This window comes from Bufo gargarizans, chromosome 1 (genome assembly GCF_014858855.1).
Source record: "Bufo gargarizans isolate SCDJY-AF-19 chromosome 1, ASM1485885v1, whole genome shotgun sequence".
NCBI lineage: Eukaryota > Metazoa > Chordata > Amphibia > Anura > Bufonidae > Bufo > Bufo gargarizans.
In genome coordinates this window covers 174,254,316-174,270,483 of record NC_058080.1, presented here as the reverse complement: position 1 = coordinate 174,270,483, position 16,168 = coordinate 174,254,316, and the positions used below count along the sequence as shown (strand labels likewise).

At 47.0% G+C, this 16,168-nt stretch overlaps 1 protein-coding gene across 1 annotated transcript in view; it reads left to right on the top strand.

The window, feature by feature from the left end:
* The window catches only part of LOC122942539, a 110,809-nt gene extending 95,112 nt beyond the window's left edge, over positions 1–15,697 (top strand). Inside the window, exons 20-21 of the mRNA XM_044300193.1 lie at positions 11,652–11,742; positions 15,533–15,697. Coding sequence (XP_044156128.1) covers positions 11,652–11,742; positions 15,533–15,607 — 166 coding nt within the window. The 3' untranslated portion in view covers positions 15,608–15,697. The remainder of the gene's footprint in view (positions 1–11,651; positions 11,743–15,532) is intronic.
* Positions 15,698–16,168: the final 471 nt, after the last annotated feature.

Sequence of the window (16,168 nt, the reverse complement as noted above, 5' to 3'; positions counted from 1 at the left end):
CGATTTTTAAATCAGCAGCATGTCAATTGTTTGTGTGGATTTTTAGTGCAGATTTGCAATGCAAAAGGTGAGATCAAGGTGAAACCGCATCAGAATTGGCAATAAAATCCGCAAGTTACATATGGAATGGAAAATGTGACAGAAACACAAAGAAATCCGCACCTCAGCGGTGGTTATGGCCTATGATCCTGATGGCCACTTTCACCTGATTAAATAATATAGCAGAGCAGCTCCGCTGCCTGGTTATTTTTTTTTTGTGCAGTTTTTTTTTTTGCATATTGTTTGCCATATATTATTTGTGGTCAAGGCTCCCGGGGAGCGCTGGCCGAAGGTGGAGAACTGGAGATGTGGAACCTAACTTGGCTAGTGGTGTGCCTTTAGCCATGTAACGCGGGTGAGCCAGAAAAGGGGGCTAACCCAGGGAGTCTGAGCTTGGAGCGAGACTGGAGATGAGGGAGGGTAGGGTGGGGCACCACGCGATGCCGACGTCTGATGGATGCAGCGAGGGAAGGTTAAGTACCCTATGCCCCTCCCACAAATGCAGGCTGGAAAACCAGCCTGCTGTACTTGTGGTCAAGGCTCCGGGGGAGCGCTGGCCGAAGGTGGAGAACTGGAGATGTGGAACCTAACTTGGCTAGTGGTGTGCCTTTAGCCATGTAACGCGGGTGAGCCAGAAAAGGGGGCAAAACATGGATTTAGGCAGTTTATTGGTTGAGAATTTACAGAACCAGACTGGAGAAGGCCCTGGCGATCTCGGCCCGTGGATGGGGGACGTAACGGGAAAAGCACGAAGACTGCCACCGTCCCATCTTCCGTATGACGTGAGCGGGCACGCCGTGTTTGGAAGCAGCGGATGCGGCTCCGATTCGGAAAGAGTGCCCGGATATTGAGGCAGCGTGAAAACCTAGCCCCGAGGCTAAGGAGCGGATGTGTTTGATGAACTGCGCAGAAGTCAGAGAGAGCACGGGAAAAGGCAGTAAGGGGCTGTCGGGAGTTCTGTCACGTAGAGCGGAGAGCAGCTGGTTGAAAACTGTCACGGGACACCAAGGGTTGAATGAATTGAAAAACTCGATCTGCACTGGCGGACCGACTTGGGAGGTCTTGGAGGAAGGAAGGAAGAAAATGAAATGGTCGAGACTGCGGTGGAGCTGACCGATTGCTGGCCCTAAGTTCCGTGCCGAGGTGCAGCAGAACTCCCCAGGCCTGAGGAACCCGTAGAAGATGAGATAGAGGGCAGCTTTGAGGACCAGGCTTTTGAAAGGGCCAAAGGGACTACCATCTAGGGCAGCCGAAATTTTTGGGAAAATGTCCCCTGTGACCGGTTGCCTGGTGGGAGCGGATGGAGGAGAGAGCTTCTGGATGCCCCTCAGGACCGCCTTGACCGCCTGAGAGGAAAAAAAGGAGGAGTGACTGGGGTGACTGACCATGTGGTGATGCTGGATCCCTGCCAGGTAGAGTCTGATGGTATTGTGGGATAGTCGTAGCTCCTTGTGGCAGTAAGCCAGGAAGGCCAGGACGAAGGAGACTTTGTCCCTGTCCCCCCTGGGGTGAAGAAGTGAAAACCGTCTGAAGGTGTTCCACCCCGTTAAATAGTTCCGGGCAGTGTTGGCTGAGAGTGACTTGCGGATGAGACCATGGGCTGCGGAGATGTACTTATCTAGTCCATTATCAAGTCTTCGAACCCTGGGGGGGTGATCCCGACTCTCCGTGCTCCCGGCATGATCTGAAAAAACAAATTAAAGTTTAGGCGGGACAGGGCATCAGCTGCAGTGTTTTTCTTGCCTTCGATGTGCCTGCAGATGATACGGAAATTGTGTTGTAAGGACAGCCAGGTGAGCTTGCGAACTAGACGCATAACCTTGGGGGAGCTGGATCTGCCCCTGGCGAGGATGTCGAAAACTGCTTGGTTGTCTGTCATGCAGCACACCGGCTTGTCCCTCCATGACTGCCCCCAGACGTGAGCAGCCGCTACGATGGGGTATACCTCGAGTAAGGGGGAGGACTTGGCAGCCTCCTGGTCAGAAGAGACCTGCGTGGGCCAAGGACCCGCAAACCATTGGTCCCCGCAGATGGCCCCAAAACCGAGGGAAGCGGCAGCGTCAGAGAACACCAAGGGGGAGGCATCGTTCCACTGAGGAACAAAGAGGGAGATGCCATTCCAGCTGGACAAAAAGACTGACCACATGGCCAGGTCTGCCAATGCATCGCGTCCGAGGTGGACGAGGGCATGCTGATCCGAGGCTGTTGGGAGGAGTCTGAGCAGGCCAGAGGTGAAGGATCTGCCCTGGGGCATGATCCTGGCGGCAAAATTGAAGGACCCCAATAAAGATTGGAGTTCCAATTTTGACACCGTGCGGGTACCCACGAGCCTGGCCACAGAGTCCCTGAGTCTGACTAATTTGTCCAGGGGAAGGCTGGCCTCCATCTTGACGGTGTCCAGGGTGATGCCTAGGAAGGTGATCACCCTGGACGGTCCCTCGACCTTTGCCGAAGCCACGGGAACGTTCAGGCGGCTGAACAGGTTGAGTAGGCTGTCCAGCCTGTCCGGGGCGGGCACCGCCTGCTCGATGAGCAAGAAGTCATCCAAGTAATGGATCACCCTCGGACAGTGGACATGATTCACCAGGATCCAGTGGAGAGCTTGGGCGAACTGGTCAAAGAGCCAGGGGCTGCTCTTTGACCCGAACGTCAAGCGGGTGGCGAAATAATACTTAGCCCTCCATTTGATGCCATAGAACCTCCACAGGTGAGGCAGGATTGGCAGCAGCTTAAAGGCATCAGAAATGTCAGCCTTTGACAACCAGGCTCCTGCCCCGACCTGTAAGATGAGCTCTATGGCCTCGTCCAAAGAAGAGTATTGCATTGAAAATTTGTCTGAAGGGACCAGGGAATTTAAGCTGGGGGTGCTGGATGCATGAGCAGCAGACAGGTCGTATATTAATCTCTTTTTATTTGAGGTTTTTTTGGTGACCAGACCTATGGGGCTGACCCGATACACCAGGAAAGGAGACTGAGCGAACGGACCGATTATGAAGCCCTTCTGCAATTCGGCCTCCAACAACTCGTCCACTGCCACGGGGTCCGCGAGAGAAGACAGAAGGTTGGGGCATTCATGGGTGACCTGTGGGAGGGTGACTAACCCTGTGTGGAAGCCTTCGGAGAAACCCTGCTTGAGGAAAAGGACGAAACTGGGATCATGATGCCGTTGGAGGAGGGAGAGTAATAGGTCAATGTCGACCCCGCCTAGTCATGAGCGCTTGGCCGTGCGCTGGGAATAGGAGGACTGCGGATGGGCCCTAAAGCAAATGGAGCAGATGTGTAAGGCTTTACACTTGTCATAGCTGCAGAAACCCAGATTAAAATTATTGCAAACTTGGTTCTTCCCTAAAAAGGTGATAGGTCGCCCGAGTTTGTCCGTAAGGGGGTTGGACCTTGGCACACTGGAGTTGGTCGTTGGTCTGGCAGAAGTTGGATTGGAGATATGGGGCACCAGTCGGAAGCATGGAGGACAGACTGGCAGCTGGCACAAGCCGGGGCTTTCTGGCCGGCAAAATGCCTGCAAAAGAGTTCCATATCTAGGACGGCCAAGTTGGTGACATGCTGGTACTGGAGGAACGCCGCTGCAGCTTTTGCGGAAAACGACCGGTGATACTCGTAGAAAGCAGAGCCGCCGTACTTGTAACCTAGCTCGGTGATCCGGTATAGGTAGGTATCTAGTTCTTCCCTGCGGTGGGGATGAACGGAGCACACGATGTCACGGTACAGGCTGAAGGTCAGCATGAACTCGGGAATAGGGAGTTTTCTGTTAAGTCGGACGTCTTTAGATCTCAGCACCACCGATACGTCACCGCAGGCAATTGTCCGATTTTCGACTGTGTCGTGGGTAGAGATCAGGATAGCGGCCAAGTTGATGTCCTTTCCTGCTAGGATATCCCGCCTGATGTTCTCTGGTACAAAGAAAGCGGGGGCGATGTCGGGAGTGCCAAGACTTGTACCTGGTGGGTTGGTCCGGGAAGTAGAAGGAACGGCTTCGGGCTCCGCCGGGGGAGGAGACGCGGAATCCTTGTTCTCGATGACCTGGAGTCGTGAGTCGATGTCCGAAATCGAGGATGCCAGATTGTTTATGGTTGCGTGGAGCTGGGTCAATGATAGCTGGATGGTCGACATGGAGACCAGGTCTTCGCAAGCTCTGGGTGGTTCAGGGGCCCTGGGCGTTTCAGGAAAGAGCAGACGATATAGCTCTGCCTTTCGAGCCGATGCAGAGTAACGGATCCCCTTCTTTTTGAGTTCGGTGATCAACCTGGGGATGGTCCAGTGCCTGTATGAAGCACGGCTGGCTGCCTCGGAGATTGCTGACTCCGGGATAGACATTGAGTCTTCAATGTCAGACACGTGGGACATGGTATCGGGAAGGATGGCCCTCGTTTGAGCTGGACCCTGTTGGGAGGATCTAAATTGAAATGACAAAACTCATGCAAATAACCCCACAAAATTTTTTATATTTTTTTTCTTACCTGGAGTCAAGAGGAATGGGGGTGGAAAAAAGGGGAACCTGGGAGTAAGCGAAAGCCCGGGAAAATTCACAAAGAGGGTGAGACCTCGCAACCGCAACCTGGGATTTGTAAGCGAGGCAGAATTTAACAGGTACCTGCGTGAAGAGGTACGCCGAACAATATTTCTGAAAACGGAACTTACGCAGATGATGATCAGGAAGAACGAGACCTGAATGAGGGAAGAAAAATGACAACCTGAGCGGGCCAGGAATTAACGAGAGTGATGGATTGTGCAGAAAGATCGGACTGAAGACCCCGGGGTATGCCGGGAAATGGTTGCTGGAGAAAAAGAAAATGGTACCATGGCCGAGAGGCCCCCACGAAGCCGGAAAACGAGTTGGCCTGAGCATGTCGGGTAATGAAAGGAGCATGAGCTGCTCGACAGGTGACTTGGAAAGGTTGGGTCCCGTAAACGAGACCGAAAGCCTGAGATGCCCCTGGTGACGAGGCCTCAGCTGGGTGTCAACGTGGAATTTACCATAGTGGCCGCCAGCGAGGCGACATGACCCGCGCATGACGGCGACGGAGAGCCAACGGGACCCGAATGAGAGAGGTGAAGAGCCTGAACTGACTGTGATGGCATGTTGAAGCCGAAAAAAGCGTGACAGGACAGTGGGGAGGGAGTTGACATGGGTGGACAAGGACGGGTGAAGGACCTTGACAGGACGACTGGAAAACATTGAGTGATAGTGGGAGAGTCAGGCAACCGGCCCTGAAAATCCGTGCGGATCGTGAAGGAGACAAACTGAGCCTGACAAGCAAGGGGGCATGACGAAACCTGACCGTATCGGGCGCCCGGACATGAAGGGTAACAGAACATGAAGAGAAAGCTGAAAAAACAGGTGACAGGACACGAGAAAACCTGAACCTAAAAGGTGACAGGACACGAAATGAACCTGAAAGTGTCAGGTGAGAAGGCACGAACGAACCTGAACGTATCAGGCGGCAGGACATGAAACGAACCTGAACGTGTCAGGTGGCCGGACATGAAGCGAACCTGAACGTATCAGGTGGCAGGACATGAAACGAACCTGAACGTATCAGGTGACAGGACCCGAACAGAACCTGAGAAGATATGGAGACAGGACACGAGGCGAACCTGAATGGATCAGGTGACAGGACATGAAGAGAACCTGAACGGATCAGGGTGACAGGACACGAAGAGAACCTGAACGGATCAGGGTGACAGAACACGAAGAGAACCTGAACGGGTCAGGTGACAGGACACGAAGAGAACCTGAACGGAGCAGGTGACGGGACACGAAGAGAACCTGAACGGATCAGGTGACGGGACACGAAGAGAACCTGAACGGATCAGGTGACGGGACACGAAGAGAACCTGAACGGATCAGGTGACAGGACACGAAGAGAACCTGAATGGATCAGGTGACAGGACACGAAGAGAACCTGAACGGATCAGGTGACAAGGACACGAAGAGAACCTGAACGGATCAGGTGACAGGACACGAAGAGAACCTGAACGGATCAGGTGACAGGACACGAAGAGAACCTGAATGGATCAGGTGACAGGACACGAAGAGAACCTGAACGGATCAGGTGACAGGACACGAAGAGAACCTGAACGGATCAGGTGACAGGACACGAAGAGAACCTGAACGGATCAGGTGACAGGACACGAAGAGAACCTGAACGGAACAGGGTGACAGAACACGAAGAGGTATATTTTTATTTATTTATTTTTTTGCCAGGAGCAATGGACGGATGAGGGGGGGCTGGTGAAGGGTGGAAGACACGCCTGTGCCGTGCAGCGTGCCAGGAAAGGGGACCTGACTTGCCCTGCTGATCCGTCCTGGGCAAGTTCCCCCCACCACAGCTCCGGCACCGGAAACCGGGGTGCACGAACCCTGGGGGAGCTGTAGCGGGGCGGACCCGCCCCGAGCAGAAGGCCCCGGCACTCTGCTGCGTGTGCGTGTCTGGGTGCAGCCCCTCCGGGGTGGGTGAGGGCTGCTCCTCTGAGGAGTGATGGCGTGCTCCGGTGGTCACTGACCCTGCCGTAGACTGCCTGGCCCGTCAGGAGAGTTGTTCCTGGCAAAAAGGTGTGTGAACGTGGATTGAAAGAACGTGCAGAGAGGAAGCAATGGATGCACGTTTTCACAGTCCCTGTGCAGTATTGGACCGCACAGCGCCCCCTGTAGGCCGCCTTGGGCTAGGAGGAGGAGCTTGTGTGGCCGGCGCGCGTCTCCGTAGCACGCTGCCGCTTGGTCAGATTATGTCATGTGCAGAAATAACGAGCTCATAATGGGAGAATATGCAATATAATACAAGTTTATTATGATCACTTGGGCAGGCCCTGCCGCGGGGACGGCGAAAAAAATCCCGCTGCTGCCCGCGGCCCCCCCGGCGCCCAGCTGCGGTGGCCACTTGAACCGAGGATGGCGCACTCGAGTCTGACGAGGGTGCCGGACGTGGGAGGGACCGGGCGGGAATCAGCAGGGGCTGCCAGGATGGCCATGCGGAGGGAGCTTGGTGAGCGAGGGGGGGGTCATGAGGCTGGGGCCGGCCGGCCGGACGTACCGACGGGCGACAGTATGAAACCGGGCCCGAGTCGCTTACCACGGAGATGAAAGACGCCGCCGCCGCTGCTCGTCTACACAGGGAAGGCCGGAACCGGAAGTCGCACCCGGATGACGTCACCGAAACACGAGATGCGCACCACGCGATGCCGACGTCTGATGGATGCAGCGAGGGAAGGTTAAGTACCCTATGCCCCTCCCACAAATGCAGGCTGGAAAACCAGCCTGCTGTACTCAGTCATATTTATATGCTCTGGTAGGTGTACCAGATAAAGATCACAGTGGAAATTTAGGTAAATATATAGTTTTTTTCAAAGATATTCAAATACTATGTGAGGTGATATTATTCACTCTATCCAGAAGTGTGTAAAGCACTGCACTGGCCTCAACCCCGGTGTATCATATAAAGCTCATAAGTCACCATTTATGTCTGAAAATCTCTAAATAAACGGAGACCTTCTTCAGTTCCAAGTGGCCAAAACTGCATTACACTGAAAGCAAGCAGGAAAGTTCAGAATGAGCTTTGTGACCCTATGATACTGGTGGATTGATTCATTGCACATTCGACTTTGTGCAGAATCGGTTGCGGAATAGTGATGATAAATGAATCTGGAAAATAATTTTTATAAAGAGTAATATGCTTTTAAGCCAGTGCCTCAGAAATGTTGCATTTTTAAATTTTAGGAATTTTAGGAATGTTTATCTTTTGTAACATTTTGCCTTATTTTCAGCCCTAATTTTTCTTATTTAATGTTAAAGGGGTACTCTCACTTCAGCAAATGACATTTACCACGTAGAGAAAGTTAATACAAGGCACTTCCTAATGTATTTGTCCATATTGTCTCTTTTGCTGGCTTCATTCATTTTTCCATCACATCATACACTTCCCGTATTCAGGGGATATGTCCACCATTGCTGTGCAGCATTGAGGTGGCCAGGACAGGAGCTAGGAGTGGGTGTGATTATGCCTATTTGCATTCAGAGCCTCTTCTCAGTAGAGGGCCATCACCCATTCTTTTTTATACCCTTAAAGAGGTTTTCCAGGATCTTTTCCTTTTTATTTAACTATCCTAGCATGTGGCACTTTAAAGGGGTTGTCTCATAATAGACAATGCAGGGCTCCAGATGGCGACCAAAATGGTTGCAAATGCAATCTAGAATTGCTAAATGGCGACAAGACTTTGTAGTCTTGTCGCCATTTGCGCCTAGACCTCTGCCGCTTTCACATTACTGACATGGGGCGCGCTGCTGTCAGCGCGTGCCATGTTCTTCTCAACAGCACAGGGGAGAAGGAGGCAGTCCCTCCCCCCTGTGCTGCTGCCACCAATGGGCTGATAGCAGGGAGGAGGAGGGGAGGGGCTGTGGCCACTGCACCACCAATGAATATCGTATATGCTTAAAGGGAACCTGTCACCAGTTTTATGGTGTCCTAACTAAGGGCAACATAAATAAGTGACTGATTCGCTTAGCAAAATGCTGGCTCACTTTCTTTAATTGACCCAGTCAATCTGCCAACATCTTGTATTGAAAAGCTCCAGCTGATAATGATGAGTCATGAATATTCATGAGCTCCTGACTCTCCCCGCCCACCTGCTGCTGACTGACAGTTTGTTTCCATATGAATCAGCAGCAGGTGGGCAGGGGAGTGGCTATAGCTCTGAATTAAATATACGCTGGACTCAATGACATCACGCCAGACTCGAATCAGCTCATTAGCATGCGGCATGTGGCATCTTTGTGTGTATATTATGAGGTAACCATCTGTCACACCAGTAAGTGAATACATCTAAGGCACTTTTTAGTAGTTAATGATTGTATATAATTAGTTAGCTTATAATCAAATATCCACATGACAGGTTCCCTTTAATACAAACGCAGGTTGCCGGACATATCCCATACCCGGCACCCAGCCTCTATGTCTCCACGCTGCGATCCGCCACTATTAACCCCCCAGGTGCGGCATCTGAGGGGTTAATAGTGGCGGATCACAGCCCCCTGTAAGAGATCGGGTGCTGCCAGGCAGCAGGGGGCAGTTATGTACACAGTTCTTAGTATATTCTAACTTGAAGCGTCCCTATCACCATGGGAACGCCTCTGTGTTAGAATATACTGTCGGATCTGAGTTTTCACGATGATCTGAAAAAGCTGTTATGCAGACGGATCCGCACTGAACGGATACCATTATTTGCATTTATAGGTGCGGATCTGTCTGTGCAGATACCAGACGGATCCGCACCTAGCGCAGGTGTGAAAGTAGCCTTAGAAGTATGTAGAGAGCTTTTTTGACGTAGTCAATCACTGGTTCAACAGATGCGGCCTCTACAACCTTGCTCCTATCTCCTGACATAGCTGAGGCGAAACCGGGTCAGGCACTTGATGGAAAACTGGCTTTTTATTACTACAGCCGTGTGATTTTACAACTTCTTGTAAGTACAATAAAGTGCTGGGTGAAAGAAAAAAGTTTGCGGAGCTTTACTATGTTGTGATCCTTTTCTGGTTAATACAGGAGATAGGAGCAAGGTTGTAGAAGCCGCATCTGTTGAACCAGTGATTGACTATGTCAAAAAAACTCTCTACATACTTCTAAGTGGTTGGATCAGTTTCTGCTGAGTGAAAGCAGCGCGGTTCAGATTTATTTACAGACTTTGTGTGAACGGGACCCACTTCACGTGGAACCAGCATCGCTCGGAGTAGGAAAGCGATTTGGGACTTTTTCTTCTTTTTTATAATTTTTTTTCCTGCCCACACAGTAAGACTCGGGGGTGAGTGAGTGATATACTGGCAGGAGCAGACATCACTTCTTTTGTCAGTGACCACCCAGCTCAGTTAAAGCAGGGCATAGCACATAGGTACAGAGTCTCCTGCACCAGTGCGCTATGCTGAGCTTTTAGCAGAGCTGGCGAAGGCAGGAGCTCTGCATAGCACATTGCTGCCCCTGCCTGTGGCCAGCGCCTGCTCCAATTTGCTGAAAGTTGTGCATAGCACATTTGTCTGATTCTGCCAGTACATCGCTCACTGCAGCCCCTATGTCTGCAGTACAGTGGAATCCATACAGCCATACACTGCATACAAGTCAGCAGCATACTGGTGTACGGATTCTAAAGTAATATAGACAACCTGAACTTTGAGTTCCTATTTTGTACATAAAATGATACAAAAAATAAAGTATGTTACAAAAATTTATTATAGGCCTTTCATAAAGTACTACATGCTACAGGGCTTACCAAATCCTGCATGATGTACTAAAGTTTAGTTACCAATTAAAAGCATTTTCCAGGATTTGTTCCATTTGTAATTAAGCTCCCTAGCATTTGGTACCCAATGATTGAATCATACTCACCTACTCCCCTTTGGTCCAGTGCCATGGCTCCATTTGGCAATAGTCCAGTCCCCGTTTTTTTTTTTACTTCTGGACCGGGTACTCATGAGTACTGCTGCAGCCAATGACTTACCTCATGAATGAGTGACGTGTCCTCAAGGGCCCCAGCAGTGATGTACTGCTTTGGAACACATCATCGCTGAGACCAGTCATTGGCTGCAGCGGTGCATGTGACCCCCTGTAATGCAGCTGGAAGTAAATAAACCGGGGACTGGAGGATTTCCAAATGGAGGCAGAGCACCAGGGAGCAGGTGAATATGATACTTTCATTAAAAGGGTTATCCCATGAATAATGTAAAAAATGAAAATCCCACATAATCTAGTAGATTACAATCTCTTCCTAACAAAGCTAGAACCAGCTCTGTACCCCACATGGACCCAGATAGCTCCCCATTCATTGCTCAAATTGCTCTGCTAGATTTATTTCAAGCTGTCAACTTTTTGGGGTATGTCCTTTCTTGGGGATGTGTGTCCTTTCTGCTGCAGCTGGTGGCAGTTGAAGGATGGAACTGAGCATTTGCTTCCATCTCAGTGAGGACAGAGAAATTAAGAGCAAACAGTAGGTGGCTCTATACAGATACACTTTTTATTGAATAACTCAGTAGCTATACAATATTTTAAATTACATGGAAATATAAAAGTTTTCAAATCCAGGTACTAGTTTGAAAACTGTAGAATATTTTTGGTGAGAAAAACCCTTTCAAGTACTACATCTTAGGGGGCATAATTAAAAGGAGACCAAATCCTGGGAAAACCCTTTAAGGTCCAAACAGGCTGGATCCTGTAGGGGTTAAATATGATGGCTGAATCATGTTACCCCTAGGCAACACACTTGTTGGGAGAGGGATACTGGGTGTTGTGGACAGATTCTGAGAGGCACTAAATATCTTAAACAAGAAGATCCAAGACAGTGCCAGACCTTTGATGCCTTGTGAGGAGAGAATCTGGAGGAGCAGAGTGATAATTATTGCCAAGGGCAGAGCATAGGTCGAGATGGAGTAATGGAGTCCTGTTAGCAGTAGGTCACTGGTAATTTTGTGAGGACAGGTTCTGTTGAATAGTTTGTCTGGAATCAGATTGTATTTGATCACATGAGTTATCAGAAGGATAGGTAGAAATTTTGGAGTGAGTGTGTTTCTTACATCTAACATTTTGCTGTGTTTTTTTTCTTTTTCTTTTCTGCAGATATGAGTTGCCAGGAATATATGGATTAAATTTTGTTTTGAAGAATGCACTAGGCGGTGGAGGCATTGCATCATTGAGGAGTGACCCACAGGTATAGTATTTAATAAGCACATACGGTATGTGCTGTGCTTATTAAAGGGTTTGTTCCGGACTAGAAAAGGATGGCGGCTTTCTACCAAAAACAACAGCTCACCTTTCCACAGATTGTGTGTGGTCATGGGCCTAGCTACTGTGAAAGCAGGGGAAGTGGCTGCTACTGGGCCTGAACTCAGGGAGGGGCCAAGGAGAAAGGCAAATGGGTTTATTTTCAGTGCTCCTAGTCCTAGCACTGTTATTACTCGCCACACCTCTGCTGGTTCCTGCACTGCACTAAGTCCTGGCAGCACACAGCCTCAAGACTGGAAGTAGTGTATGTAAGAGAGCACTATGACCTGAAACTGTGCAAAGTCAGGTCGCAGTGTAGTGTCTGCCTAGACGCGGTGCTGCACGAACAGCAGAGGCACCCATAGGTGGAGAAGTGAGACGAGTATTTATTTATTTTTTGGTCCGTTCTGAAGTCTGCAGACTGAGGGGGAGGCCCCATTCAAAAATTTACTGTGGGGCCCAGTCAGTTCTAGTTACACCACTGTATGTGGTATTACAGTTAAGCCTCATTCATTTTAGTGGAGCTGAGCATCAGTACCAGGCACAACCCATGGACAGGGGGGTGCTGTTTTTGGAATAAAAAAAACATGTTTTTCTAATCCTGGACAACCCCTTTAATTCCAATATAGTAGTGCGATGGAGAACTGAGATTCAGGATAAATGTTTGTATACTGTCCATTAAATATACAAATCTTGAGTTTATAGTTTTTATATTATCAGGACAGCAGAGTTTAAAGGGCATTAACATTATATTACATGTATTCAGTAGGAATGTTATTAAAGGGCATCTGTCATCCCTATCAAACAAACAAAGGCATAATGTGTAGTAGGGTTGACCCAGCTGATTAAAACCATACTGTACCTTTCCTCCACTGATGATTTGTGACATTAAAGATAAATGTGTTTTAAATGATATGCAAATTAGGGCTTAAAGAGGACATGTCACCTCTCCTGTTTCAGTAGCTACTTGCATTCCCATGTAATAACAATTCTTATCACTCTATGTTCTACCGTTCTTCTCTTAATCCTGCTAAAAGTTTATGGATAAAGGTACAAATGGGTGTTACCAGTTGGGGGTGTCCCTGCATAGTCTTCCACCGGCAGCACTGATTGGACAATGCTAGACTGTGTAAGGACACCCCCCAAAATAGCTCCCATCTGTACCTTTATCCATAAACTTGTACTAGGAATAAGAGAACAATGGCAAAACATAGAGCCATTACATGTGGAATACAAGTTTTTACTAAAACATACATGTCAGCAGTGGAGACGGGCCCTCTTTAAGTTGCCTTGCAAAACACTTCCCCTCTACTTCATTGACAGGGCCAGGCATCTAATTTGTCAGCTCACCTGACTCTGTAATCTCGCACCAGCACTGTTCAGTTCCTCCTTGGCACATATGCAGCATCTTCTTTGTGACAGGGCCAGGAAAATAAGATGTACTGCGCATGTGCCAAGGATGAAGTGAACGATGCTGGTGTAGGATTACAGGGCCAAAAGGCATGACAAAATGGACGCCTGGCCATGTCAATCAAGTGGAAGAAGAGCTGTCTTGTAGAGCAGAGGAGCTAAGGTACACTTAGTGGCTAGGACCCACCCTCGGGGCACTTAAGCCCTAATTTGTATATCATTTCAACACTGATTTCTCCTAAGTGCCCTACCACATCAGAGGAGGAAAGGCATCAGCTAGGTAAGCCCTACCATAAATTATACCTGTTTTAATAGGGTTGATCATGCTGACAGATACAATATGAGCATGACAGACAGGAGACAGGCCTTATAGACTTTTTACTGAGTCCGTCTTCAGCAGTGAGGAGAGACAGTGCTGTAGAACACAGTTTCTAACTCCCTTTTTTTAGCAATCTGCAGGGGTCCCAGTGCTTGGACCCCTACCATTTAAAACCTGTGGTATGTCACTATGTTTGAAAGTACAGTTACACTTTAACCCCTTAAGGAACCTGCCATATTCACCTTAAGCACCAGGCCATTTTTTGCAAATCTGACATGTCATTTTATGTGGTGATAACTTTAAAACGCTTTAACTTATCCAGGCCATTCTGAGTCACATATTGTACTTCATGTCAGTGGTAAAACTGAGTAAAAAAAAAATCATTTTTATTTATAAAAAAAATACCAAATTTACAAAAAAAATTCAATTTCTCTACTTTTATAATAGATAGTAATAAAAATAGTTATTACTTTACATTCCCTATATGTCTACTTCATGTTTGGATCATATTGTGAATGCCATTTTATTTTTTTGGGACATTAGAAGTTTGGAAGCAAATCTTTTTAAGGACAAGTTTAAGTCACTTTGTGAGGTTTACATAATAGAAACCACCCAAAAATTACCCCATTTTAGAAACTACACCCCCTCAAGGTATTCAAAACTGATTTTATAAACTTTGTTAACCCTTTAGGTGTTCCACAAGAATGAATGGAAAATGGAGATGATATTTCAGAATTTCACTTTTTTGGCAGATTTTCCATTTTAATAAATTTTTTCCAGTAACAAAGCAAGGGTTAACAGCCAAACAAAACTCAATATTTATTGTCCTGATTCTGTAGTTTACAGAAACACCCCATATGTGTTCGTAAACTGCTGTACGGGCACGGGCTATTTTTATAGAACAGGTTGTTACGGACGCGACAATACCAAATATGACAACAGTTTTTTGTTCTTTGTTTCAGTTTTACATAATAAAGCATTTTTGAAAAAAAAAAAAAAGATTTTTTTGGTGTCTCCATATTCTGAAAGCCATAGTTTATTTTAATTTTTTGAGCGACTGTCTTATGTAGGGGCTCATTTTTTTCAGTATGAGATGACGGTTTGATTGGTACTATTTTAGGTTGCATATGACTTTTTGATCACTTGGTATTACACTTTTTGTGATGTAAGGTGACAAAAAATGGCTTTTTTAGCACAGTTTTTATCTTATTTTTTTGACGGTGTTCATCTGAAGGGTTAGGTCTTGTGATATTTTTATAGAGCCGGTCGATACGGATGTGGCGATACATAATATGTCTACTTTTCTTTTTTTCCCTATTTTAAAAATAAATAAAATACTTAATTTTGGGAAAGGACGCATTTTTTTTTTCTTTACTTGAAACTTTTACTTCTTTTTTTTTTGTCCCACTCTGGGACTTCAACTTTTGGGGGTCTGATCCACTTTACAATACTTCTGTATTGTAAAGCATTGGCTGTAAGTGTATTACTGAATGTAATGCATTTACAGCTTCCTGCCTGTGAGATCCAGGGGGCTGGATCTCACAGGCTGTCACGGAAGGCAGCCACGATACCTAAGGAAGGCATCGGGCTGCCTTCCCTGCCATCAGGTCCCCCAGAGTGCTGACAGTAATTTAGGTGACTGCATTAAATATCTAATTACCCAATGAACAAGCAGATAAATGCTAATGAGCATTCGTACCAGCGATTGTTAGCAATAATCAGCCTGAAGTTTGAGTAGTGGCCTTAAGGCGTAGGTGATCTACTAGGTTTATAGTAGACATCAGTCTGCTGGTTGACTACACAGGCTCTTGCGAGCGTTGACTGCCTTATTAGGGAGCATGCGGCATGCCAAAAATGTGCCATAGTGCATGATAAACACCATTTGTGATTAGTCTTAACTATTTTAAAGGGATCTGTTGAACTTTGTAGGTTATATATCGGTATATAAAGTATCACTTCCTAGATGTTTGACTTCACACTCCAATTTATTTTTTTCTTATTTTTTCAGGGAAAAGCATTTGGACAAATGTTACTTGATCTTGAGATAAAAAACATCCCCGATTTAAAATCTTTGATTGATTAAGCTGATAATAGTATAATAAACCTGTGCCAAAATGTTTACTGGAGTTCTAATATAGAAAGAGAAAGTATTTATACAGAAACCTATCGATTGGTTAGCATGCAAAAAGCCATTATGTCTATTACTAGTGAAATAGATTTTATGAATTGCTATACTTAATATATGGTATGAAAAATTTTAGGTAAATATAACATTAGGTTAACATTTCTGTACTTTTTATGTATTTCTATGTACCATTCCTTAAAAAAAAAAATGTCCTTTAGGCTCAGTTTACTTTGTTTCGTGGTTCCATTCTGTCAGTTTTCCATGTCAGAATATCTATGCCCTATATTATCATGTTAAAAAATGGAAATCTGGTGGAAGCCTAAACGGACCTATCAAAATTAATTAACGCCAGTTACACCATTATTAAAAAGGATACCCCATATTCATCATATATCCCTCAAAATCGTTGTGCCATTGTGATCATAGCCTTATACAACCATCAGCCTTAAAATTAAAACCTCTGGAAAGTGAAGAGAATAACATTGATAATCTTTTGATAATGGCATCTGTCCAGGGGTG